Here is a 27,874-nt window from a genome sequence, read left to right on the forward strand (position 1 = left end):
TAAATAAATAAAAATTTAAAACACTTTTTTATTTTACTCTAAATTTTTCATTTTACAACAACTACAGTATAAAGTACAGCTTGTCATACTTTTATGTAGATAAAAAAATATAAATTGATATATTTTAAAGAGCTATTAGTAGACTAATTGACTCGTAAATAAATTTATGATTTATTTGTGTGTTTTTATCTATTTATCGAGTTAATACATTTTTAAATTCATATTTTTTTAAATAATCAAGTGTTTTTGTTGTAATTAAAATAATTTAATACTTTTCGGTAGTCAATAATTTGATTTATTATTTTTTATTTAAAAATGTTATTTATAATTTTTTAGAGCTTCTAAAAATGAAATTTTTAAATTAAATTTCCTTGCTATAATTTTTTTGTTAAAAAAAATTCTAAAAATTATCAGATGTCTCTCAACTTCAGTGTCATGATAATATAGAGTATTACTTCGAACTACTTGACAAAAATAATTTATTGTGGTAATAATTTTAATTGACAGATTTGATAATTTTTAGAATTTTTAAAAAATGTATTAGTAAATAAATTTAAATAAACTAAACAATTAATTATTATTAAAAAAAAAAAAACAATTTTAATAAACAATAAATAAATTATAAAAAAATTGACATTTATTTATTTGTAATTTATTTGTTGAAAAAAAAAAAATAATTGTTAAACGTCGGCTAATTTTAGTTTCATAAATTAAAAAAAGTTTTCCCGCGCAATTTAAACCCAATTACCGACCGAGCACCGGAAGCACTTTTTAGTTAGTTCCTGTCACACACTGAACAGAGGAGAAAGTATCATTAGAATAGAACGTGGAGTGATTGAAGTAGTATGTAAACAAAATAGTCTTATCAAAAAATACAAAACACGCGTGTCGGGCCTTTCAATAACATATTCCTATCGCTAATATTAGTTTATCGGGAGTTAATACGGGGTAATTCGGCATATGCTGATTAAAATTGTAAGTAAATGTACACACAATATAAAATAAATATAATCACTGACTTTTTTTTAATTTTTTACCCTTAAAAATTGTGAGAACAAAAAATGAAACGTCGATAAACAGTCACTTGAGATTCAAAAAAATGACTCAGTAATATCACTTATTATTATCATCAGTTATCGCAATTAATCTTATCAATATAATAGACGTATCATTTCTAATTCAAAGAATTTAATTAAAAAAAAATTTATTTTACTGTCATCATATTTTTTAATGATATTTAAGTTAGAAGTCATTTAATAATTTTTTTAATAAATAAACTTGAACAAAAAAAAATTTTTTTCGATTTTTTAAAAATTGTACATTTACTTATTTTTTTTTATAATTTTTAAATATCAAATTTTTTTGTCATAATTTATTTGTTAAAAAAATTATAAAAATAATCAAATATTTGCTAAATTAATTTTAATAATTTTTATTATTTATATAAGTGACAGATAACAAGAAAAGTAATTTTATCTTTTTATTGATGTCAAAAAATAGTTTGATAAATTCTTTATTATGTTTTTATTTATTATCATTATATAATTTATTATTCACACATATTTATCAAACCTTGACTTAATTTTTTTTACTTAAAAAAAAAAAAAAAAAAAAAAGAAATAATTCATTAAAAGATTTCTCTCAAGTTCTATGTGACAAATTAAATGAATTTTAAAATCTTAAAAATTTTTTTTTGTTACTATTTTTTTTTTAATTTTTTTACAGGTATCCAAGATTCTGCTTATCAGTCAATTAAAAAAATTAAATATCAGTTCTAATGGCAGGAAGCATTAACTGGTAATGCCTATAACACTTGAGTTTTTATAATAGAGCGTATAACTACGTAATAATTATATGTGTCACAGAGCATACGTGCACGTAGCAATTGTCTATTGTCCAATCAACAAGTGCCTAGTAGATAAAATTCACGAATAATTTCTTCAGTACGTTGACAATTGTAGTTGTCATCATACGTCTTGTTAAACTACGTTATTCGCGTATATTTTTAAAAAGTGGTTATAAATTATTTTTTAATTCATACTCCATTAATTTAAATACAATGTCAGACCTCGAGTAAGTTTTATTTCTGTTAAATAATTTATGTGCTTAAATTTCATTGAAAAATTTTTTTCAAGTTAATTTCTCAGATATTTTGCGTGTAAAAATAAATTTTTTATTAAAAAATTTATCTATAATTCGATAGTTTACTCATTAAAAAAGTTAACTTGTTAAACTTTATTTAATGACGGATTTTTAATTTTTTTTATAAATTTTTAGCGTCAAGTTTTTTTTAACAACTATATAAAATAATATTTCCGTTGATATACATTTATTTTATTTAAAAAAATTAGAAAATTATATTTTAACTTGCAACCTTGCACTATGTGATTGCCGTGACTTGTAAACTATAAAAAATTACAATTTTGCTTTATTAAATAGTAAATTTTGTTAAATTTCACTGTACTTTGTTAAATATTGACGATTTTAAAGATATAAGCTGATCCCGATGCTTCACTCATCAAGAGCTTTCTTTTGAGTACCCACATCAATTTTTCATATATTTATATATATTATATATATGTATATATGAAAAATATATCAAAATGCATGTGGGTACTCAAATGAAAGGTCTCGATGAGTGTAAAAATTTTCAAAGCTCACAATTTATTAAAAAAAAAAAAAATGAAGAAAGTAATCTATAAATATATTACCGAAGAAACTAAATATTTATTATACAATTACCGATGATAAGTAAAAAATAACAAAATTTTTAATTATGAATGAATCTTATCATCAATATAAATTACTTTCACGACTTGCATATATTTACAAAGTTGTCTTAGTCTCTCATATCACTCCAGATAGAATAAACTCAATAACAAAATAATCCCACCAACAAATTGCGTACTGTCTCATCTATATCTCTAATCTCATCGTCGAATGAAATAGCTTGCATTGAAATTGCACACTTTACGTGCTTGGTAGTACCGGTGCAATTACATTTATCGGTTTTTTCCTCGTATTAACAAAATAAAACTTTTAAAAGTTTAACTTTAAAACCACAATAATTATTATTTACTCGTTTATTCCACGCATTACAGCTTAACTATCAAAACATAACTAAGTTCTCCACAAACCCTTTACTTTATTGCACATGCTTTTATATGATTTTTTAACTAAAATAATTTTAAAATTCATATTTTACAAAAAAAAAAAATTACCTCCAAAATTTTTCAATCATCAATTAATTCAATAGTTAAAAATTTTAGATTAAAAAAAATAATAATTTTATAAAAATTTTTTCTTAATAAAATAAATTACTGAGTTAATAAAATAGGTAATTACATTAATTAAATACATTATAGCAATAAAGAAAGTGCAATGAACTTTTACGAGTATCCAGACTGTTGATGTCTTGTCATGTCTGCAAAATAAACGATTCTGAATAACTTGCCTCTCATTCTTACTTCATAGTTTTCGTATTTTGTTTCTCATTTAAAAGATTCAATCCTACTCGGTACAGCGGTATCGGACTCGGGTCTAAGCTTGATATCTTCCAGCCATTTCTCGGTTAATTTACAGAAGAATTACTTTATCTGTTGTGTGAATTACAGCTTGACATTAATTTCTTCAGACAAGTAAACGTTGTTTTAAATTATTACGTTATTGTTTCAATATATCGTACAAGGTCGTACTTTAGAAACACTGCTCTATTTCACATCACGCATTATATTACACATTCATACATACTAATACAAAACTTTTTTAAATTAAGGGTCACTAACTACTTAAACATGCGTATGCTTTCATTACATGCATATTTTAAAACAGTTATGTACGACTTTAACGCTAATCGGAAACAATTGCTTTTAAACGACACCTTTTTATCGTTATTTCGATATGACTTGCGTTTTATTTTAGCGAAATTAGACACGACTTAAATGGTGTGTAATTCATTATTTTATTGAAATTTACGGTGATTTTAAATTAAACCGCTTCATGGAGTACGTTATTGCTATTTTTTTTTTAATTAATTTCAATATAATTAAATGTTTAAAAATTCATCAAACAATTTTTTTAAAATTCATTTTAATTTATAATTTAATTTGTTACAGGTCAGGTGAAAAAATCGAATATTTAAGGTCGACTTATTTTAGCCATTCAGTCGAAAATTTAATGGACGTTACAGCTGAGTTAAATAGTCTGGATCTCGATGGGTAAGTACTATTTTTTTTTTTTTTCAAGATTTTTAAAATAATTTTTTTAAAACTATCACAATTTTTTTAAAAATATTTTTGGTCTTGTTCACTGTTTTTTTGACCATAAAAAATTTAAGAAAAGCTATCTGCTGATTTTATTATTATAATTACCGTAAAAAAAAATAATTAATCTAAAAAATAAGACCTTAGAAAAATTCAAATGAAAATAAATGATAATTTCTTTACAATAAAATTGATTCACATAAAATAACTCTAAAAAAAATCTATATATATTGTTAAAGCGCTTTGTCGCATACTAATTTTGATTTCTTGGTAAACTTTCGACTATAAATCCACTCCGTCCAAGGCAAGGTTATCATGCTCGCAATAATTAATAACAAAACACGATATCTAAACGATTTTTTTGATGGCCGCTAATTAATAATTAAAAGAAAATTCCAAGATTATTTAGCGCTAAAAAGCGGCATTAAAAATGAATTAATCTTAAATAAAATTAAGAGTTACTCAGGCGACTTTCCCGTGTTTAGTGACGTGCATACAAAATACACATACAAAATAACTTTCCTAACTTTTAAAATAAAAGCTGTTTGTTTACTTTTGTCAGCATAACGTTTATCGCGAGAAACTACTTTCATGCCTGGTAATTCTCGAGATTAAGTCCTCAAACCAGATTATAAATTATCTTCTCATTAATTTTACACATTTATTCTTATAGTAGACGTTCAATATCGAACATATATTTAAACATGTATTGCCGCTTCCGCCTGCATTCCAATCTTCGTGAGAATAATTTCCTGTTTCTATTAAAAATCGTTATATTTTTTGGCAATTACATTTTATTAAAAAGTTTATCATTTCTTATCTGTAAAATAAAATTCATATAAAGATTTATTGTTTTGCAACGCACTAATATTTCCTCTAATCGGTTTACAATTCACTAGAGACTTTTTCTTTCCTTTTTATATCCAATACTTCCGGTTTAAATTTCTGCAAATTACTTAGTATCGATATAAGATCAATAGATTGATACAAGTATCACGGTCAATCTTGTCCAACCGTAACAGGAAGACTAAACCTGGCTAGTAAACCTGACGTTGACTGAATTGTAGTTTAAAAATAGAATAAATCTTTTAATAGTAATAGTAGTAGTGATAAAAAATAAAAGTTGAGTCTCTATCCATGCTAGTAAATGCTATTGAGTCTTAATATAATGTAAGAAGAGATTATTAATTTCACGCGTACGATCGAATCGACCGATAAATTGACTCTACATTTATTGTATCTATGCTTCAGTAATTCCTAGGCTCGTAGTGAAGACTTTACACCATTATCCGTACTAGAGTAGCCTTTACTTGATATGATGCACTTTCTCTGTACTAGTACTATTGCTCTTCATCGCCATAAAAAAATTACTGTTTGAGCCTCATAAATATCTTCTTCAAAATAAAAAATTAATTTGTATTTTTTTTAATTATTTTTTTATATTAAATAATTTTTACAAGTCAATTCCTTTTAATTATTTTGTATCTTTATACTGAAAAAAATTAATTTGATAAAGAATAAATCTTTAAAAATATTAATTTGAGCCTATATATTACAAAAATAAAATTTTTCTTTTAAAAACTTTTTAAGAAAAGCTTCAATAAATTTTTTTAAAAAATTAGTAAAACGATAAAAAAATTATTAAAAAAATAATCAATATCCAAAATTTTATTTTCGATTTTTAATCTAAAAAATACACTTTTAATTATTTACTCACATATGCATTATCTTACTATACAAAATTTTTTTGTGTATGCTACGCACTCGATGCAGCGTCTTTTTGAATTCTATACCAAAGATTGTTATTTTAATATCTGGTATTTTTCACCGCGAATGATAATAATTTTTTTTTAGAATTTAGAACTTTGTTGAGGAATTTTTTAGTAATTTCAATAATAATTGAAATTACCGCGACTGTAATTTACGTCCATTTTATGGACATGGGAAAAAATTCACCTCATTCTTTTCTGGTTACATCTCAAGGGAATAATAATGTTATAGTATTTTTTGTGGAGTAATAAAATAACTTTGAGCAAAAAGTTGTAATTGAATATTAAGACATTAGATTGTTGTTGAGGTTTGTGTAGAAATATTTTTTTTAAAAGGATTTCTTGTTATTGATAATTAATAAAAGTAATTTTATTTGAGGAAAAATTTAATAAGTTTCTATTTCCGCCCAAGAAGAACGGAATATCAGTTAACAAAAATAAAATCACAATTGAATTGAATTTGAATAAATTATATTATAAGCAAATCGATATGATAGAATAACAATAGGGAAGAAAATGATTAAAGGATAGGCATGACCTATCAGTGTTCTTGTGACCGCACCCACAAACTTCAATCATAAAGTATTCGATCGACTGGGATAATATTGTGCATATCTATAGAAATAAAAAGAACCTTTTTAATCGGGTATTTTTTGAAAGTATTTTATCGCTATCATCAATCTAACCGTTTACGTAATTTGAATTGCGGCTCCTGTCGATTAACTACAAACTGAAGAAAGCAGAGTAAGAGGTCAATGAATTTATGGGTATTTTAACAAATAAAACAAAGGTACACTTATTATTCTAAAAAATTAGGTCAATTAATATGGAAAAAATAAATTAAATAATGAAATAATATCATCAGAATTTCTCGAGGTAATTAATTATTTAACATAAAGTAAATAGTATAATTAGATTGTAATTGCGCGATAACGGCAGTCTAATAACAATTACTCTAGAAAACAAAAAATAATTTATTTAAATAGAAGAAAGTTGTTAATAATAAAACAAAGTTTAAATAATTGTTACAGTACAAATAGGATCTTATTTATTGCATACATATTAAGTGTTAAATACGTTGAGAGAATAATTTACCTACGAATAAATTATCTTTCAACACAATCATCTGCACACTTGTATATGCATCCATCCTTTCTCTCAACGAAGGCACTTAGTACAAACATAACATTCCTCGTTGTTATTTATGTACGAGCTTTCATACACTCAAACCGCGATATTATATATATATATAATATTGGTACGAGATGCTGTGTTATGTTATATGTTATGTGTGATGCTGTTAAAGGTTCCCAGATGATATTACTAAAGGTTAATCATTTTTATTACACATATAATCCCTTTTTAATTCATTTATTTGTCCCTCCTTTGATTTACGTGTACAGTAAAATTTTTTCAATTTTTGTTTAAATCAATATTCCGTCTATAAGATCAACGATAAAAAAAAAATTTACAAGGGCTTTTTTTATGAAGGATTTTTTTATATTTATAATCACATTGTATATAATTTGGATATTTTTTAATACATGTTAAAAATAATAGTGCTATCACAGGATCAATTAAAAATAATTTAATGGACAAATGTGACGAAACAAATTTATAGAACCAAAAAATTATTAAAAACTCCAAAAACTTGACATTAAAAATTGATCACTAAAAAATATCAAACCCAATTTTTGATAAAGATATACCCGTTACTAAATTTTTCTTAGTCTCTTAATTATATAAATTAAATTTTGACATATAGCCACTTTTTACAAAAAAAAAAAAAAAAATAAATAAATAAACAAATTTTGTTTATGGGTAAATTCGAATCTATTTATAACTACTTCGAAAACTTATCATAATAAATAAAGTATTCTAGAAAAGTATATGAAATATTGAAAAGGCATAACTCCAGGTCGAGACTTTTCCAACGATACCAAATTTAATCATAACAAGCCATTTTATCATATACATACACTGACCACAAAATTTCGCTTATTCTTTTAATAATATAGAATATAAATAAAAAAGTTTCAAGATTTTTGTAATAAAAAATAATAATAAAATAATAATAATAATAATAATAATAATAATCTACTGTTAAAAATCAATACGGTAAAATTTTTATTTTTATTTCCAAGACAAAAATAAGAAAATATTTTTGTGTGAAGAAAATGGGATCTGGTGCATCGATTAACCTGTTAGATATAAAATGTATCTATAGACTGTAGTATAGACATTAATGTTATATATGACAATGTATATGTATATAAATATAATACGAGGAGAGGAGAATAGAAGGCGTCGTCATAACTAGAATCTGAAGCAGTGTATCGGCACGGTGGCACGGTTTTACACTCGACAGGTCGTACCAACTAGTTCACAGGTGTACTGTAAACAGAGTACTCGTTCATTCTTTACTCAGTCACACTATTTGTACGGGATAAGTACGAGTATAGTTACTTGTACTAATACATTATCATGCTTAAATCATGTAGCCGTACAGATAGGAGAAAATGTATTATTCTCGTTTACGTTCCGATCGCCGGAAGCCTCAACGGAAGTCTTGAGCTCGCGACTCGGTGACATAATACACATGCTAACTCAAACTCCATTTATTTCTCAAGCTTTTAAGTAGGAATAGCACCAGAAGGTGACATGGGTTGTTCAATTGAAAGTATTTTTGTTTATAAATAAATACAATCACAATATTTGAAAGAATGCCGGAAGCTTTGAAATTTGGACGTGAAATGTCGCATGACATATTTTGAGCAAAGTTTATATTTATCACCACGTCGGATAGGTATGTCATCCTCTTGGTGAGGGATTTATGCGTCTGGAACATGCTTGGAATGCACGTACTTTCTTTAATTACTTGTATTTCTTCTTCATTCCTCCGGTTATTTTTCTCGCTTTACGCTCATCTATTACTAGATGTAATTAGTTCAGCTCGCGGATCATTTACGTCTTGGGTCTTAGGTCGAATGTCCCATGCAGTTTCAAAATTGTAAGATCTTTTTTTTTTCTAAGAGAAAATATTTTAGGAATTTTTGGTTTTGGTTTAAAAATAGTTTAATTTTTGGGAAAAATTAAAATATTGTTCTATTTTAGTCCGAAACATTTTTAAATATTCATTAGAAAATCATTAATTAAAAATTTAAATGTCGGGTAAATTTATAAAATTATTTGACAAAAATTTTGGGATTAAATGTAAAAATTGCAACAAATTTTCGAAGAAAAAATTATTAAAAGAAAATAATAGTAATTAAAATTTTACAAGCCAATTAATTAAAAAAAAATTCTAAAACAATTTAGAGTCTTTTAAAAAATTCTAAGAATAAAATTAAAAAATTCAAAAAACCAAAAATTTTAGTAAAATTTCAATAAAATAATTAAAATTTTAAAAATCATTACGATTTTTAAAATATAATTTTTAAGACTCTAAGAACTTAAAAAAAAATTTGAATATTTACAAAGAATATCAACGGAATTCCCACAAAAAATGAATAATAGGTTTCATTATTAAAATTTCAAAAGCAGTGAACGTCAACACCTTTAGAAACATGATTAAAATCCTCAGAAAGATTGTTAACATTACTTAACTGTGTGGTTAGTAAACAATTTATTTAATTTCAATAGATTTAAATAACATACAATGTATAACAAATATCAAAGTAGGTTTACACAACCTTTAACAACGCGATAAGCCTTTGGAAAATTCAAATCAGTCACCTTGGTGGCAGGAAGAATATTAATATACCTAACAACACCTGTGATAGATAATACAGTATCAATGTACGTAGTTTATGTAAATAACCTTGTCGATATTTATTTTAATTTAATAATTCGCTCGATCTATTTCATTTTTCACTCTATTTACAATCTACATTGGATAACTTTTCATTCAGCCAACCCATAATAATATAATTAACCATAACGTTACTCAATCTACAATTTACCGTATGAATAACAATAACTAATAATTAATAACAATAAATTCTCAACAGACTGTAAAAAAAAATTGAAACATTAATTTTCTAGAGTTTTTTGATTGAACGTAAAAATTTAAAAATTTTTAATCACAATGTAACACTTTTTTTTAATTTTTCTTGTTTTTTAAGAAAAAAAATAACTTGTTACTCTAAAAGTTAAAATTTATTAAATTTTAATAAAAAAACAAGACAAGTATGCATTTTTAAAATTTTCAAGCTGCAAAAAAAAATAAAGATCAAAATAGTCTTGACCTAAATAAAATTTTGAAGCGACAAAATTTGCTAAAAAAATTCTACTTCGTTTAAAATAATTTTTGTCTCTATAAATATTTTTTACGTAAATAAAATTATATTTTCTACTCAAGAATTTATTTTCTTGTAGATAAATTATGTCTAAGTCCGTTTAAATTTTAGTTTTTTTATGGCTGGAAAAAATGGAGCCCTTTAAATGAATATTAAAAATCAACGAAAAATTTTTGTTCATTATTAAAATATTAATTTAATTTTTTAATTTACTTAGAAAAAAAAATCATAGAATTCTTTTGGATTTTAAATAAATTCAACAGCTGACTGAAAGACGATTTACAAGTGTAAATCGTCTTTCAGTTTTTAATTTAAGTAAATTAAAAACCAATGCAATACCGAGGCAAGAAAACTGCACCCTAAATGCATCAGTATAAAAACACCCGAATGGCCCCCTGTTTCGTCTATATCCGTCCCCTCTCATCGCGACCCACCCTCGGAACATTCTGTTCTGTTCGATCGAAGCTCCAACTCCCACTCACGAATCGCAGACTCACCACTCAACTTGCGCCTGGCTCTCACGTCTACACTCCATTCCTCTATCGACGATTGCCGGAATAACGTCTAAGTTTTTCTCAATTAACCATTTAAATTATCTTACTTAAATAACATTACCAATAATAATTAAAATTAAAGAAAATAATAAAAAATTTCTTACTAAATTTTTGCTAAAAATTATTTCACTAGTGAAATAAACTAAGTGTCTTTTTTTTACAAAATAATAATTGTAGTGCAAAGTCTAAGACATTTTTTTAATAAATATTATAAATTTTTGTGTTTAAATTTAAAAGTAAAAATGTAAATGTGTTGATTAAAATTCTTCGCACACTTGCAATCACAAAGGAAGTAAAAATTATTAATTATTATTTAGTCGTGATAATAATAAACAAAAAACAAATTAAATTAAATGTGACATTTATTTAAAAAACATTAAATGTTAATTAGGAAATATTTGTTACTATAATTATTATTAATTAACTTTTTCGCAATAAGTGACGCTAAAGATGTTAGTGATTTATGTCCCGACCTCGATCTTGAGGATGGACATCGATGGCCGTGAGTTGTCGGCGTTTAGTGTCTCCGAGGCTTCATTTGCCCTTTTCTGTGTCGCGGTATCGATAAACAAAAGATAGACAAAGAAAAATATTAGAGATTGTTTAATGTTAGAAAATAATTTGTGGGGGTAATTGAACTTAAAATAAGAACAATAATTTTTATTGACGTTTAGTATTTATGTTGAGGAAGAAAAGTCACTTAGAAGCGGACGGAAGTGATAAGTTATCTCTGATCTGGTTATCTAGAGTCTGCAAGAACTGGAGCACTAGAACTGGAGTTGGAACTCCGCTGGAATGCTGTAGTGTCGTATGTGGAGCTAGAGAAGAATGACACGTGTTTAGTCGAGATTTTTTAGGGCAATTATTTGCTATAGACATCGTCCACGTGTGGAGTATTATCGTGCCGGGTATTGATATTTTACATATAGCTTTTTCTGTATCGCATAGAATTTTAAAGGTTTATTTGGATGTATGTCGAGGCGTCATTCTAATAACAGTGTATAAAATATAATAATTATATCAAGGAGAAGACGTCACGAGATAATCGATTTAAGTTGAGTCTACTGCATCGTCACGGTGCGATGACCTCCAAACCGGGAAGGTCCTATTCCGTGAGGTAATTTTTTATTGTTTTTTCTTTTCCGGATTGGAAGATTTATTTTAAATTTTATGGAATGGGACTTGAGTTTTTATGTGGGAAAATTTTCAGGAAAAAATCTGGGTTGGATAATTCTTAAGGAACATTTTTCATTTAATTTGGTTTGTTGGGGTAAACAAATTTTTTTAGTTTGCGGAAAAATTAATTTTTATTTAAAAGAAACTTTTATTAAATTTATAAAATTGTTCTGATTATTATTTATAATAATAATAAAGACAAATATTGGTGTATTGTCTTGTCTAAAAATCAATAAATTTAAATAGTTCCCTTTGACAAATTTTTTAGCTAAAAAAATTCTTATCTGGGTGAGAATTTTTTTTATGAACAAAATTTGCTTGCTTAATAATTTTATAATTTTATTTCTCAGAAAAAAATATTTTATGACGTCATAATTGATAATAGCTTTATAATAGAAAAAAAAAATTATTAAAAAAAAATGAATTTCAAGCTGAAAAATTTTTTTTTTTACAAAAAATGGCATTAATCATAAATTTACAATAATTTAATAAAAAATAATGAAATTTGTATTTTTACAAGAAATTAAACACAAAAAAAAGATTTCACATGAATTGTATGAAATTAAAAAAATTTTAAGTGCGTAAAAAATTGATTAACATTACCAATAAAAGATTACTAATTATCTTAATTAAAAACAATTTGAATTTGATAAAAAACTAATTAAAAATCATAAAAAATATCAAATTTGATAGACAGGAGATTAGTAAAGAAAAAAATAGATCAAGTAAACATAAAGAAGTATAATTAATTTTTTACTGTTTTATTTGATAGATCAAGTTATTGATGTTTAATAATTTATGACGGATTATAGATTATGGTTATTGATCGAATTAATGATAAATGCTATTTGATTAGACGTCTACTTATAAATAAATTCTCCCAAATCATTGTTTTAGAATATATTATTAGCTATGCTACAATTTAAAAGTAATAAATAATATAATTTATTAAGTCTGCAGTATCGTTGATAAAAAATTTCAGGTCATAAAAATAAAAAATAAATTGCTAAGTACACAACTCAGCATATGTATAATTTATAAATTTGTAATTGATGGTTATCGTTGATAAATATTGGATCCTCGTGAGAATCAAATTTCCAGGTTGACACACTCGATATATATATATATATATTGCACAACTCTATTTGTATTTGCGTTTCGTAATGTTAAAATAAAATTTACAATATGGATTAACATTACCGCGTGCATGTACGCGCATCTGGGATCGATACGGGCGATGGGTATGACGACATGTGTGTTAATTTAAATTCATAACCGCACAACTTAATCAAAGACTCTAAAATTATCTTAAGAATGCTCTATGGTGTTGATTTTTTATTAAACATATAATGCGGCTTTTTTAAACGTATTTTCAGAAGTCATTGTTTTTAAAGGCCACGAAAGTGAAAAACAATTTTTTAAGTCGTACGGAGGAAAAGGATTAAATCATCGGGATTTTTAAAATTATAGTGACAGTGTTATGTAATTATTAACGCCGTGAAACCCTTGAACTTGACCTCCGGTATTTCTACTTTATACTAGAATTAACAGTCTGAGCATTCACTTTACGTTAATATTGCGCCTGTATGACCTCTATGGTCGATAAAACCGTCAGGATATAAAAATGTATAATTATGTTTATGTATTTTCTGTTTGTTTGCTTGATAATCGATCACTGATGAGGAATTCATGAACTTTCTGGGCTTTTTGAGTCATAATTTAACTGCAATAAAATAATCGATTGAAAAAAAAAATTCCTGAATCAAAAAATAATTTGGAAAATTTTTTTTTGGCTTAAAAAAAATAATTTTTAAAGAATAATTTTAGTCGAAGGTTTTTTTATCATTTTACATGTTTTTAATATTATTTTAATTACAATTTTATTGACAATTAACATCCAAAATCACAAGGAAACTTCATTTTACCTATTAGTCATTAAATTAATCTTATTTTACAAACATCTAAAAAAACATTATATATTTTTAAATAAACTGAGATATTTTCGATTAGATACCACGACATGACCATGAAAAAAGCTTATTACTATTTAAAAAAGTCATTTAAATCAAACTAGATACATTTATCTTAATAGTAACACTAATTAAGTCATAAATTAATGATTATACGCTCAGTACATCATTGTTATAAATAACTAAATACTAAATGTTTGCATCTGATAAAACTTAGTACAAACAAAAATATTTTTCTCATTATTGCTTCAATTAATCATTCAAAAAATTCTCGCTTAAATTTATTTCAATAATTTCTTTTTAAAAAAAATGACACGTTTGACTTATATTATTTCTACAAAATACGACCGGTGTTATCAAAACATTATTTACGGTAATGCAAACAAAAATAAGTTATTCAGAAAATAAAAAAAAAAATTGTCACCTTAAGTAGCAAAGTCGATTATTATTATTATTATTATTATTATTATTATTATTATTATTATTATTATTATTATTATTAATTAAATTTAAAAATTTGAAACCTTTAATTAAGTAACCTATTATTGAGTGATGAGAATCAAAAGTCCCACGATCTCAAAAACATCCATCATATTCATAACAGAGGCGTCGGAAAACAAATGCGTACAAACCACATAATTATTTTTTATTTAAAATGTCTCGAGTTTTAATAATAAGTCTTGTCCGGAAGACAAAGACGCAGACAACGAAAACCTCAAAGCAATTTAAAACCTATTCGATAATTATATTTTATTTTTTGGCCTAAAAATATCGAGATAACAATTCAAATTTATGAGATCAAAAAAAAAATAAACATCTTTTGTTATTACTACAATAAATATTAAATAATAAATGAATTTAGAAAAACAATAATAAACACTAACTCTTTTTTTCTTTTATAAATGAGTATAATTTTTATTGTTGTTGTTATTATTTTTATTTATATTTTATAATATAAATTGTCTTACTTACAATCATTTCAAGCGCATTGTTCAGCTGATCGCATCATACTCTCGCTTACAATACCTAGTTACATAAGTAATAATTATCGGTCATTAGAATAATCATCGTCAATATACAGGCACTTACATCAGTGCTACTTATTGATACATCAGGTGTTTATTAAAACAATTTTAAAAAACAAATAAAACTGCCTTCAAATTTTGAATCACTGCTCAACATTCAATCATCATCATTACTATCAATTTTATTTAAATACGCGGGAATAAATTAATTTTTTATGTCAAGGTAAAAATCCATTAATATAAATTCACAATACATAAATAATTAATTATTTAGCCGTTTTAAAGAAAGTTCATCTTATAGTTGTTAATATAGAAATGAGAAAATGAGGTTGAATTATGCTTTGCGTGTGCCTGAATTTAAAGAGAAATTTTTGCACAGAAAAATTTAGGTTGGAATTATTTTAAATCATAGTTATTTAACAATTAGTAAAAACTCATTTTTATTTGTCAGTCTAAATTGATTTTTATTGTTCTTAAAACAAAATAATCGATTGAAAAATCATCGAAGTAAAATATCAGTAATAAATTTTTAAATTGTGGAAGACAACATTATTAATTTTTTTAATTATATTCATATTTAATTTTGATAATTATTTTAAAATTTTCATAAAATTTTTTTTGCACATTTCGATAAGTTATTCCTTTGAAAATAACATATTGAAATTTCAAATCGATATCTCAAATAGTTTTTGAGTCACAGCCATTTAAGGAGTAGCCGCTCGGCAAGTAGGAAAGGATTATTTTATCTTTAAACGCGTTTTTCTTGAAATAGCATTTTTCAAATTTGCTGGAGTGATTACTCGAAGACAAATGATCCGCTCACTATAAAATTTTTTTCTGCATGTTCTGTATATAGTTCTCCATACGATGACCCTTTAGTTTTTTTGATCTGATCCAAAATTGAATTTTGGCAGGCCAAAAACGACCAAAATTTTGGATAAAATTAAACTTTTTTTAAAAACGCCGTCATTTTGTCAATTTTTGATATTTTTTTTTCGACCGTGGGTCATTGTACGGACAATATCTTCTAGTTTAACGAGAATTTTATTTTTTTGATTTTATCCACGGAAAAGGCCGGAATTATATATTCTTAAAATTTTAAAACAATTTATACGGGATTTTTTTTTTAATTTTAATTCTTAAAAATCGCCTTTTTTTATACTGTCACACTAGTTGTGCCCTTTAAATAAATATTTCTTAACAGTTACTTAAAATTGTACTTAATAAATCACTTGTTAACAATTAATGAATATTTGTTAACTGTTAAGAAATATTTATTAACATTTAATAAATAATTTATTAATAATTAATAAAGGTTATTAAATATAAACAAATTCTTTTATCAGTGTGCACCTTTAAATAATTTTTTTCAAGAAAATGATCAATAATTCATGACAATCCCAACATTTCTTTTTAAACTCAAAAAATTTCTTATTTAACCACACATGTGACACCAGTGTATTATAGTTATAATAAATATAAGGAATACTTGTGTTCACTGGCCCAAGGCTCAATGTCAGCGGCGACATATCGTTTCTTACATAATAATTATCCTTTAGTGTGTTGTCTATGCGAAGATAATCGTAACGTGAGCAAGTACAGCGTGTTATTGTGTTTTTTCAATTGTACGTACTAGTCACTTTTTACGAGTTTTTATTTTGAGTTCCCGGTGATCTCATGGCCTCGGGATTTAAATTACAATAGTCATTCAAAATTTATTTAATTGAGTTACTTTTATAATTCTAATTCAGGATTAGAATGGATTTATTTTTTACCAAGCAGATTATTTTAAGTATGAAATTATTAAGTTAAGTTTAAAAAAAAAAAACATAAACTCACGTTTCATGTTATAATGACGTCGGAGTATTTTGAATTTTATATAAACGGTAAAAAGAATGTGAAACATATTGTATAGTACATAACAATAATAATGTTACGTTCTCTTAAGCAGATGCGGTAATATTTACTTTTGCAGAAAAAATATGTTACAAGTAATACGTAAATTAATAAATTATCTCACAGTATATATTTTATACAAGCATAATAATAACAATAACGGTTGTTTTATTTATAAACACTATTATTTGTGAATTCATAGTTTTTTTTTTTTTTTTTTTACAATCCTTCCGAAGTATTAAACTTTCACTTAATTTACGATAAGCCGGCAAATTTAAATTTACTCTTTTTTTATTTTATTGTTGCAGACAAAAATAAAAATTTATTTTTAAAAAATTTTATTTTTTTTTATTTAAAAAATTCGATCGCATCATGGGTTTAAAATTGACAAAATCCTTAAATAATAGTTATATAATAATAAAATACAAGAAATATTTTTTTTTTTTCATTAGAAAAAATATTATTCTATTAAAAAGTTAATGAAAGATAGATTAAAAACTTATAAAGTATAAAGATATTAAATCTTCAGAATCTTATTCTTGGTGTTTTAAAAAATTTTTAAGTTGTAGCTGCAAGTCAGCAGGCATTACTAAGCTTATTTTTAATTACCGTTGAAAAACTAGCAGCTGTTGCTGGAATAACTGACAGAAATCTTTAATACTAAGATAAGATTGTAGATAATAATAAAAATAAATTTCTTATAGTTAATTTATAAAAAAATTTTTTTTTCAATTTAAATCCTTGAGAAAATTTTTCTCTTGAATGTTTGATACCCGTTTTATATTATTTTAGCGTGCAATTATGCATATTGAATAAAAAAAAAAATAATTCAATATTATCAATAAAAATATTAACGAAAATTTACTTCTATCATTTAATTTTTTGGAGCAAGAGGCTGAATTTTCTCAAAACAACATGATTTTTTTGACTTAATTTTCTCGATTTTCTTGAGTTAATTTTTTTGGAATAAGTGAAATTTCTTGTGTCAAAAAAAAAATTTTATTTCGCTCAAGAAAATAATTAAGGAGAAAAATATTTTCTTGACTCAAAAAAACCTTTTTTTTTTGTGTATCTAAAAGCTCTTTAAATGAGCTTTAATTTTCATATTTTGTTGTACGTGTCAAATAAAAATTACAATTAAATCTGCTATCTTTTTATGAAATTTGCTATTGCATTAGTTTTTTTTTTTTCTTGAAATTACTGAAATTTTAAAACTCTTTAAACTTATTATTTTTATTGAAATATGAAATCTACTTCCATTTCGGCTGCCGAATGGCCTTTTTTTTATTATTTTTATTTTTACTGTGAAAATGAATAAAGACTAAAATAACTAGACGTAAGATGTGGAGTAGATAAGTAAGATAGTAAGTTAAATAACTTCGCGGATAATTGGCCGTAGTGATACACGTAAAGAGCTAATGTAAGCACGTGCGTATAAAACCGGCTATCAAGTAGTGTCAGCACGTGAGCGCACACGTGTCTTATATTTATATATTTATATCTATATATTTAGGAATATGAGATGAAGATGGAGAAATTTGATTTTTATTTTTACTCTTACATTTAACCCATTCTCTTTTTTTTTTTTCTTTATTTTTTCCGTGTGTATGTAGGGAAGAGTTGTGTTGAAGATGCCGCTTAACTTGTGTTCCAGAGCACTGATCCCGGTCAACCGGAATAGCGGTACTCACTCAGCCGCTCACGAACTTGTTACTATCGTTACATTACATTACATTACATTAATCCCTATATATACATATATTTATATCATATATAACCACAGATTGTCCTTTACTGAAATATTAATCATGTCAAGAATTTTCTCTGATTAAAAATAATTATATTAAGATTAAGTAATTTAAGGACAAATATTTGTTTTAATTTTTAAATTAAATATTTTTTTACTTGGATACAAAATTTTTTTATTGAAGAGTCTTGATTCTTTTTAACTTTTGATTGATAAATCTTGAGAAAATTCTAGCACATAATTACTCAACTTCGGAAATAATTATTGAAAAGAAAGTCAATTTATTTTTTATTTATTTTTTAGATCAAAATAATTTAATGAGTTAAAAATAAATACTGAGAAAGTAAATTTTTCAATGTCAAAAATTTTTTACATTAATTTGTTAGTCGAATAAATTAGTCATTTATTGCTTTCGTCTCAAAGCTGTAAATTCAGGGTCTAGTCCATTAAATCTGATGATAATGAAACCAGTTGACATTTTTTATGGTTTGTTTTGATATTTGGATTATCAAAAAAATTTTTAAAAATGAGTTTTTTCCCCTCCGGGTGTAAAGCGTCAACTTTAGCCCCGCTGCGCTAAACAAAGTTTCCGCTTTACACCTTCGTCAGGGAAAAAAATAGTATACACTCCTCGGGAAGTAAATAAGAAAGCCTCAGATCACATGTTTGTTGACCTCGGCTTCGCCTCGGCCAACAATTACATGTGATCTGAGACATTTCTTACTTTACTTCCCTCGGTGTGTAATATACTATTTTTATTTGTAGAAATTTTAAAGAATTATCAGTGGAATTTTTTAAATATTTTTTTCATAACAATTGTTATGTTTAATAATTAGAATAAATTATTTTATTGTCAACAGAAATTAAAATTTCTTTTTAAGATTAATAATAATGTTTGAAATATATTTCAAAAATCGATTATTTTACTTTTTACAGAGAATTTTTATTTTTTTTAAGTCAATTTACCCGATCCGCTCGATGGAGACTATTCAATTTTTTTATCGATTAATTACTTCACCACAATATTGTCGGTATGAGCATTAATTCTCCGGTATCCGTGAGCGTTCCGAATTATTTTTTCGGTTACCGAAAAAAGTTCCACTGAGTAAAAAATTACATCTTTAAATAATCCCAATAAAAATTGTCTTAAAATAAAAAAATTTTTTAATTATTATATTGTGGTAAAATAATTAATAAATAAAATTGAGTAAAGTTGGCTTAAAAATAATAAAAATTCTTTTTAATAAATTAATAATAATAATATACTATAAAAAAATTTACTTGATTCAAAAAAAAAAAATCCTGAACTAAGAAAATCATTTCAAAGATCTTGATAATTTTTTATCAAAACGAAAAATTTTTGAATCAATTAAAATTTACAACCAAAAAAAAATTTCTCAGTTGAATAATTTTTCTACTTAAATAATAATAATAATAATAATAATAATAAATTAATTTTTAGAGAAAATATATTTTCTAATAAATTGCTAAATTACAAAATGCGTTTTTCACTTAGAAAATAATGAAAAAAAAAAATGTATATATATAATAAATAATTTATTTATTTAGTAAAAATTGGCGTGTAATGAAAGTCTTAGTTATATGGTTTATAAATATATATATATATATATATATATATATATATATATATATATATATATATATATATATATATATATATATATATATATATATATATATATATATATATATATGTATATATATAAATATATACTTAGAGTAACGGCTAATTGGCCACTTCTCTACCAACCAGAAGAACATTCTCCCGCGATGTTGAGTCCTGCAATCAGTTAACTCTGTTCTTGCAGACATGACGCTTGTTGTCCTGTCGCAGGCTTAGTCTTGTTGAGATTTAAATAATATTTTCAACTCTATGTATAAATAACAACTACCATTGTTATTATTATTAAATAAAAAAAAAAAAAATACAATGAATTTAAATGTGAAATGATTGATATTTATAAAAGTACAAGTTATAAAATAAAGTTGAGTAATTGAATACGCAATCTAGGAAATGATTCCGCGATTTATGAGATTAAATAAACATTGTATTTATGAAATACTCTTATAAATTAATAATTGGTATATTTCATTTACTGCAAAGTGTTTTAATTTGTTTAGTAAAAAGTGTGTGCTGATAATAATATTTTTTTTTAGGTCCCCAAGGGTGGGAGGGCCGCTATCGCAGTCACTAGCGATGATACCGCCGACAATGCACGGTCATGATTTCAATCAACCGTTGTCGCGAGTGGTGATGGTCCGGAAGACTGACCAGAGGACCTTTAGCAAAGGTCGCAGAGGTGGCGAGCCTCTTCTCGAGACTGTAACACGTGAGACTGTTGAGTTATTCAACGGTGGACGAGCTGAAAGAAAATATACTTCGGAAACTAGGGATATTGTTACACCCAAGTCTAGTAGGTAAGATATATTATTTGGTAACACATATGTAATTATTCTTTACATATTCTAACTTTTTTTATTTACTAATTAACTAACAGAGTCTGATTTATATTAATGATTATTGTTTATTATTTATAAATTATTATACAATGGTTTTCTTTTTTTTTTTATATATATTTATATACAGTAGGGAGTCACTGAGTTGAAAAAAAATTTGCCAAAATACAAGAGCTCTTTTTTTGAACCATGAACTTTACACTGTTGAAATTTTTTTTAATTTATTAATATTTTATTATACAAATATATGTAAAATTAAAAATCGAGCCAATGATAAAAATTTACAATTTATGCACAGTAGGATGGAGCAAAAAAAATTTTTTTAGCTTGGGATAGAATTTTTAGCTTAAAAAAAAAAAAAAAACATTTTTTTTGGAAAATTGAGACGGCTCACTGATTTTTAAAATAAATAATCATACCTGCGGAATTTTAGTTAACGAAATAAAATTATTAATTTAAACCATACTTATAAATGTTAATTTATAAGAATGCAAAATTTTTTTAATAAATTTATTGTGATAGTATTAAAAAATTACAATTATCTTCAGGGAATAAATAAATTGCCAATATATTTTTATAAAAAATTACTTCTTTTTTTTTTATTACATTAATATTTTATTTCCTAATAAATGTGAAAAATATAAATATTTTTGTTATTTTTATATGGATCATTTATAGTTTGAAATTCTGAAAAATCTTTTTAATATTCCTTAATTTTTCCATGAGAATATTAAAAAAAATTTTTTTGAAGTAATAAAGTAATAGAATTTCGAATTTTTTTTATGCTTTTTAATGAGCGTAAAAAAAAAAAAATTTATCATATCAACTAAACATTTCTGTTAAAATTTTCTCCATAAATTTTTTTAACACCAGTGACTTCCTTACACCTAAAAAAACTTGAAAAAAAAAAAAATACCTCGCAATCTCTTAAAGGGTGACACTATTTTTCTTAATGATACTACGGAAGCCAATCTCAGTTTTGTTACGCTCCGTTACATTTGTCGTCCGACAGCAGTCATTACACTAAAAAAAATGTTTACTTTCCTTCTTGAACCTACAATACACTCCAAGCATCAACATAATTAAATTAATAAACAATAACAATAATAACTCAAAACATAATTCATAATTATTAATTATTACTTTCGAATGTATGTAGACTTAGTATTTTAAAATTAAGTAGCGTAGTTTTAGCCTTAGTAATTGTCAGTTCTAGTTCTAGTAATTGAAAATAGTTTAAATTAATCAATAATCAGCAATGAGTATTTAAATTGATATTAAATAGTTTTTTGCAAAAGTATCACCCGACTCGGGTTAATAACAAACAATAATGTCGTTAGTTTGTAGGTTTGTTCTAATGCAAAGAAATACAGTTGAGTACACCGTAAAATACAATTTTGTAGTATGCCATCACTGAATGTAAACAGGACCAAAAAGAAGGCTGTTGCGTTTGTCGATCAAATTGAAAGGTACACTGTATTAAAGCTGATTTTTTAGTCAACAATCGACATCATCTTCACGCTCGTCTCTGTCTCTTTATACATTATTATTATTGTATGTTTGTACTTGTATTTTACATTTATTTTTTATTTAGTAATTTTTTTATTTTAATTAATCATTACTCTCAACATCAAACTCTAGACTAGGCTCTGAACTTTAGACTTGGTGTACTTGTACATTGATTAGACTGTAAAAAATTTGGATGGATTATTTTTTAGTAATTAAAAAAACTCCTGAGTAAATTCTTTTTTTATTAAAAATAATTCTTTTGAAAATTAAAATATAATAATTGGCAATTATTTACGAGTGGGCCATAATTAGATGAAAAATTAACATGTTCAAATTTTTTTTTATTCTGCTTGTTTTTACGGCGCATTTATGATAAAAAAAATTGTGAAAGAAAGAAATAAAGATTTCGATAGATTTTTTACTTTTCAAAGTTGGAAAAAATTTTAGCTCTTAAAATAAAATTTCTATCTTATTTTTTTTTTATATATTTTTTATTGGAAATTACATGAATAAATTTTCTAAGAAACTCATAAATTTTTTGAAAATTTGTAAAATTTGTTAAAATTGTAATAATCAACTTTTTTTTTTAATTGTTCATTTTTTTATGCATTTTTCAAAAAAAAAAAAAAAATCAATAAAATCAAATAAAAATTTGGTTTAAAAAAATGAAAATTACAATCGTTGACCCCACTTGTAAATAATTACCTAATAATTTTATTTAGATTAATATAAAAAATACATTTTTTAAATCTTTAAAAATTAAAAAATTTTTTTTTTTAATTTTTTCTATGCTTATTTATTTGTTAATTAATGTCAGTAAAATTAAAATAATTTTATTTAATTAAATGTGAAAATGTTAATTTTTTAATTTTTACTTTTTACTTCAGGATTTATCACACAAAATAATTTTTATAAAAATTCTTTCAATTTTAAATTTCTTTCAAATTTAAAATTTAAAATTGACTTCAGCAAAATTTAATTATAGAAAAAAAAATTCAAATTAATTTCGATTGATGGAAAAAAATTCCCTCAAAATTTTTACAGTGTAGATTTAACACATAATCATAATTTTATTTGCAATTGATAAATTTTTTTTCCAGCTAATCATGCCGACTCATTAATTCAAATGCGCACAAAAATTACAAAAAAAAAAAAAAAAAAAAAAAAAAAAAATGAACAAATAACAAACATTAATAACAATGGATTTTATTTTTAGATCACGGGCTGACTCAGTGAGATCCAAGTCACCATTGACAGCGTCTCCAGCTTCTCCTGGTCCACTATCTAGTTCACTGCACGGTAGTTTCCACGGGAGTCTTGGCAGCGATGGAATGTCATGCAGTAGTGCTAGGTCATCATCTGCGTCTCCAGACTCCGCTCGTTACTCTACAACGCCGGTAAATAATAATTTTCTTCTGTTTTTTATTAATATATTTTTTTATTACAGGAATAAAACTAAGTTATGGAGCTCTGCTCTGAGATGAGAAGATGTTACGATTAAAATTATAATTATAAAGCTCGAGTTATTGAATCAGATGAATGTAAAGTACAACAAAGCGTTAAATTAACTAACAACGAGAAAACGCCGATGGAAAGTTGGGTATTATTTAAGTTTAAGATTCGTAGGAGAAAATATTTAAGTCGATTTGAGAGGAAGAGGAAATTAAAGGGAATGAGAACGAGACGACATGTTTTGTTCTCGGTTGATGAAATTATATTATATTAGATCTTTTTGTAATATTTAATGTTAGTTAAGCTTAACGGACCGATTATAAATCATCAGTTCATTTTTTTTTTATTAAACTTTTTATTGTTAATTAATCATTAAGCGCAATGGCCGGCTATAAAAATTAACTGTGCAGGTAATGTATGGATAATGGATGTATATTGTTAAAGAAAGTTCGTAATAAGTTTATATTAAATTTTTTTTTTTATTCGTCACAGTAAATGTTTAGTCAGTTTTGAGCAATGACTTGCCACTTGTTCTCAATAAATGAAATGGATAGGTAATATAATAATTTAATTTTTTTCTCACTGAATTTCAAATAAAAAAATACGTTTTAAATAAATTTTTTAGTAAAAAAAATTTTAATAAAATTAAATTTACAAATTTTTATATTAAAGGAATAAATGGGTTTCCTCTGGGAAAAATGGCCTATTTTCAAAAATTTTTTTTTAATAGAAAAAATGAAATATTTTATTCAAACTTTTTACTGTCTTAAAGATATACGGAATGAACAAGATGACACTGAATATCATCCCAGATTATACTCAGTGATATCTGTGGTGAAAAAAATTTTCAGATAGTAGTTAAAAAAATCAAGATTATACTGCGTGATATCTGGATTATACTCATTGCAATCCAGATTATACTGGGTGATATCTGGATTATACTCATCATAATCTGAATTATACTAGCTACTGTCTGAAAATGTTTTTTACTCAGTAAAATCTGTGATGATATCCAGTGTAATCTTGTTTTTATCGATTTGGATCGTTTGGATCGATTTGAAACTTTAGGACAATATTTTAGAGATGTTATAAAATTTAATTAACCTCTTAATTTAAATATTCAAAGAAAAAAAAAATTCGTATACGAGCAAATAAATTATTAAAAGTTGAAAAAATGAACTGAGAAAAAAAAACAAATGTTTTCCGTGTAAAAAAATAATCATTATTATTTTAAAAACTCACTTGTTTTGATTGTCATTTATAAAAAAACAAGTAATAAAACCGTCAGATACTCTTATAAAATAAATTTATTGATAATTAAGTCGAATAATAAATATTTAAAGTTAAAATAATAATCGATCGTTATATAATGGGGAATTGCTGCGGGTGAGTTCATTTTTACATGTAAAATAAGTCTTAAGTTTAATTATTGTGTTACTTTAAAAATTATCCGCTATGATTCATTTGGTAAAACAATATTTTTTTTTTTTTTTTTCAAAATTGCGTATGCAGAAAAAGTTTAATTAGTACGTATGTTGTTGTAGATAACAAAGACTGACACGCGTAAACCATCTGTGCGTAGATTTGGACCTGACAAGGAATTCATCAATCTTTGTTTGGAGACTCACAATTATTATCGTAACCGCCATGGCGTTCCTGCATTGCGACTCAACAAACAGGTAATTTTTAGTTTAATATTTGTATTAATTAATTGAGAAAAATTTGAGTTAATAATTAATTAAAATTAACATTTCAATAGTATAATGTAATATTAATTAATTTATAAATAAATATTTCAACAGCTTTGCAAAACAAGTCAAGACTGGGCAAATATTTTAGCTACAAAAGGTAGATTAGAACATCGTGCAAATATTGAATATGGCGAGAATCTTTACTGTATGTGGAGTTCAAATCCTAAAACAATTGTCAACGGTGATGAGCCTGTTAATGATTGGTGAGTAAATTATTTTATTTTATTTTATTTTATTTGTAAAGAAACGCCCTCCAAAAAATTTTTTTCGGGAATCCACGTAGTTATGCCAAAAACGTGCAGAAATACAAAAAAAAATTTTTTTCGAGAAACAATGTATTTTTACTTTAAATGCATAGAAATGATGAAAAAATTTTTTTATTAAATAAAAAAATTATCACACATTTCAAATTCCAAAAAATTTTTATCAAAGTTAATTTCAAATTTGAAAAAAAAATTTTTTCTAAGTCCAAAAAAATTTTTAGCTTGAAGAAATTTAACTGACTCCAAAAAATAATTTTATTTTTAAATTATTTCGATAAATTTTAAATTAAAATTAATATGAATAATATTTATTTGATAGGTATGTCGAAGAAACTCAACATCAGTACAACAGAGAACCAACGACCCTAAAGACCGGTCATTTCACCCAAATAGTTTGGCGCAGCAGCACCGAGTTGGGCGTAGGAATGGCCCGCAATCGTAATGGTGAAGTTTATGTCGTGTGTAATTACAACCCAGCTGGTAATTTTCTGGGCAGCTTTATGGAAAACGTACTCCCGCCGGTCGAAAGTACTTCCTCGCCGTCCCGCTTCATCGCTAGGTTGAAAATCAGCTCCAAGACGCTCGATCAGCATGCTTGGCAGAAAGAGGCTCTTGCAGTTCATAATGAATACAGACGACGTCATCATTCTCCAGAGCTTATTCTTAATGATGAATTGAGTGCTGCTGCCAAGGTAAATTTTTAATTTTTTATTTAAACAATAATAATAATATAACGTTTTCTAAAAAATTATTATTATTTTTTTTAGTGTATAATAAATATTAATAAATTGTAATTATTATTTTAGGCATGGGCTAATAAGTTATTGAACTCAAGTAAATTAATACCGCAATCATCATCACCGTATGGCGAAAATATATATTCCGTTCAATGTTCCGATCCCAATAATATTGTCTCAGCACGTGAAGTTGTTGCTAAATGGTATTCCGAACGTAAAGAACATAAATTTGGTATTGAGCCAAAAATTTTAAATACATGTAAGTTTTACTTATTTTTTATAAATATTATTAATAAACTATTTTTTATTAAAAAAAAAGTTGAAGTAATAATTAAAATTTATTACTTGTTAAAATAATACTAATAATTATTATTATTTATTTTAAAGGTCACTTTACACAAATAGTTTGGAAGAGCACACAAGAAATGGGAATTGCAATGGTTAAAAAAGACGGTAATTGCATTGTCGTCGCTTGTTATTACCCTCGAGGAAATATTGTTGGACAGTTTACTGAAAATGTTCTTAAGCCTATTAAAAGTATTTGATAAAATGTATTATTACTGTAATAATTATTTAATACGGGTTGATTTAATATATTTTTTTCTTAAGCTTAAGCTTAATATTACTATTACCATTAATGTTACTCTTATTATTATTATTAATTAATTTTTTTGTTGACTGTTATTTAATTTATGTCGCATTTATGTAATATAATACATACCGATAGATGCGTAGTGTAAAGCATTCCATTATCTGCTATTGTTCAGTAATTAAATAATAGTAACATTTATTTAACCGTAAAATTGATAAATATTTTTTATATTTGTAAGCGAATAATTATTTAGATTAAATATCGAATATTTTTAAACAAGTTATTTAATAAAATTAATTTAATTTATAAAAAAATATCTAGTAAATTATAAGTTAAAAAAACCAGTCACTCTCCAGCTACCAATGATCGTTATTGCTATAATTTAATTATCTTGC

General features: G+C 25.0%; 1 protein-coding gene across 5 annotated transcripts; it reads left to right on the top strand.

Moving 5' to 3' along the window:
* The first annotated feature begins 819 nt into the window (after positions 1 to 819).
* On the top strand, positions 820 to 27,690 carry LOC141535790 (uncharacterized). 5 transcript variants are annotated; one of them, XM_074255907.1, is made up of 11 exons: positions 823 to 975; positions 1,726 to 1,797; positions 4,116 to 4,217; positions 20,876 to 21,136; positions 22,579 to 22,644; positions 23,901 to 24,081; positions 25,681 to 25,815; positions 25,939 to 26,090; positions 26,470 to 26,842; positions 26,957 to 27,146; positions 27,275 to 27,690. In XM_074255907.1, exons 2-11 carry the CDS (start codon positions 1,778 to 1,780, stop codon positions 27,430 to 27,432), a joined length of 1,638 nt encoding a protein of 545 aa, XP_074112008.1. In that variant the 5' UTR covers positions 823 to 975; positions 1,726 to 1,777; the 3' UTR covers positions 27,433 to 27,690. The 5 variants fall into 5 exon arrangements, with proteins under 5 accessions (XP_074112034.1, XP_074112008.1, XP_074112024.1 ...); XM_074255933.1 differs by lacking the exon at positions 1,726 to 1,797 and having other exon boundaries at positions 820 to 975; XM_074255923.1 differs by lacking the exon at positions 22,579 to 22,644 and having other exon boundaries at positions 824 to 975.
* Positions 27,691 to 27,874: the final 184 nt, after the last annotated feature.

This window comes from Cotesia typhae, unplaced genomic scaffold (genome assembly GCF_013202065.1).
Source record: "Cotesia typhae breed Kobodo isofemale line unplaced genomic scaffold, CoteBio_Ctyphae contig_123, whole genome shotgun sequence".
Taxonomy (NCBI): Eukaryota; Metazoa; Arthropoda; class Insecta; order Hymenoptera; family Braconidae; genus Cotesia; species Cotesia typhae.

Coding starts and splice junctions, on each gene's coding strand:
- LOC141535790 (XM_074255907.1), top strand. CDS start 1,778: ATGGCAGGAAGCATTAACTG. Junction 1,798..4,115: donor ATGGCAGGAAGCATTAACTG/GTAATGCCTATA, acceptor AATTTGTTACAG/GTCAGGTGAAAAAATCGAAT. Junction 24,082..25,680: donor CTCGTTACTCTACAACGCCG/GTAAATAATAAT, acceptor ATGTTGTTGTAG/ATAACAAAGACTGACACGCG.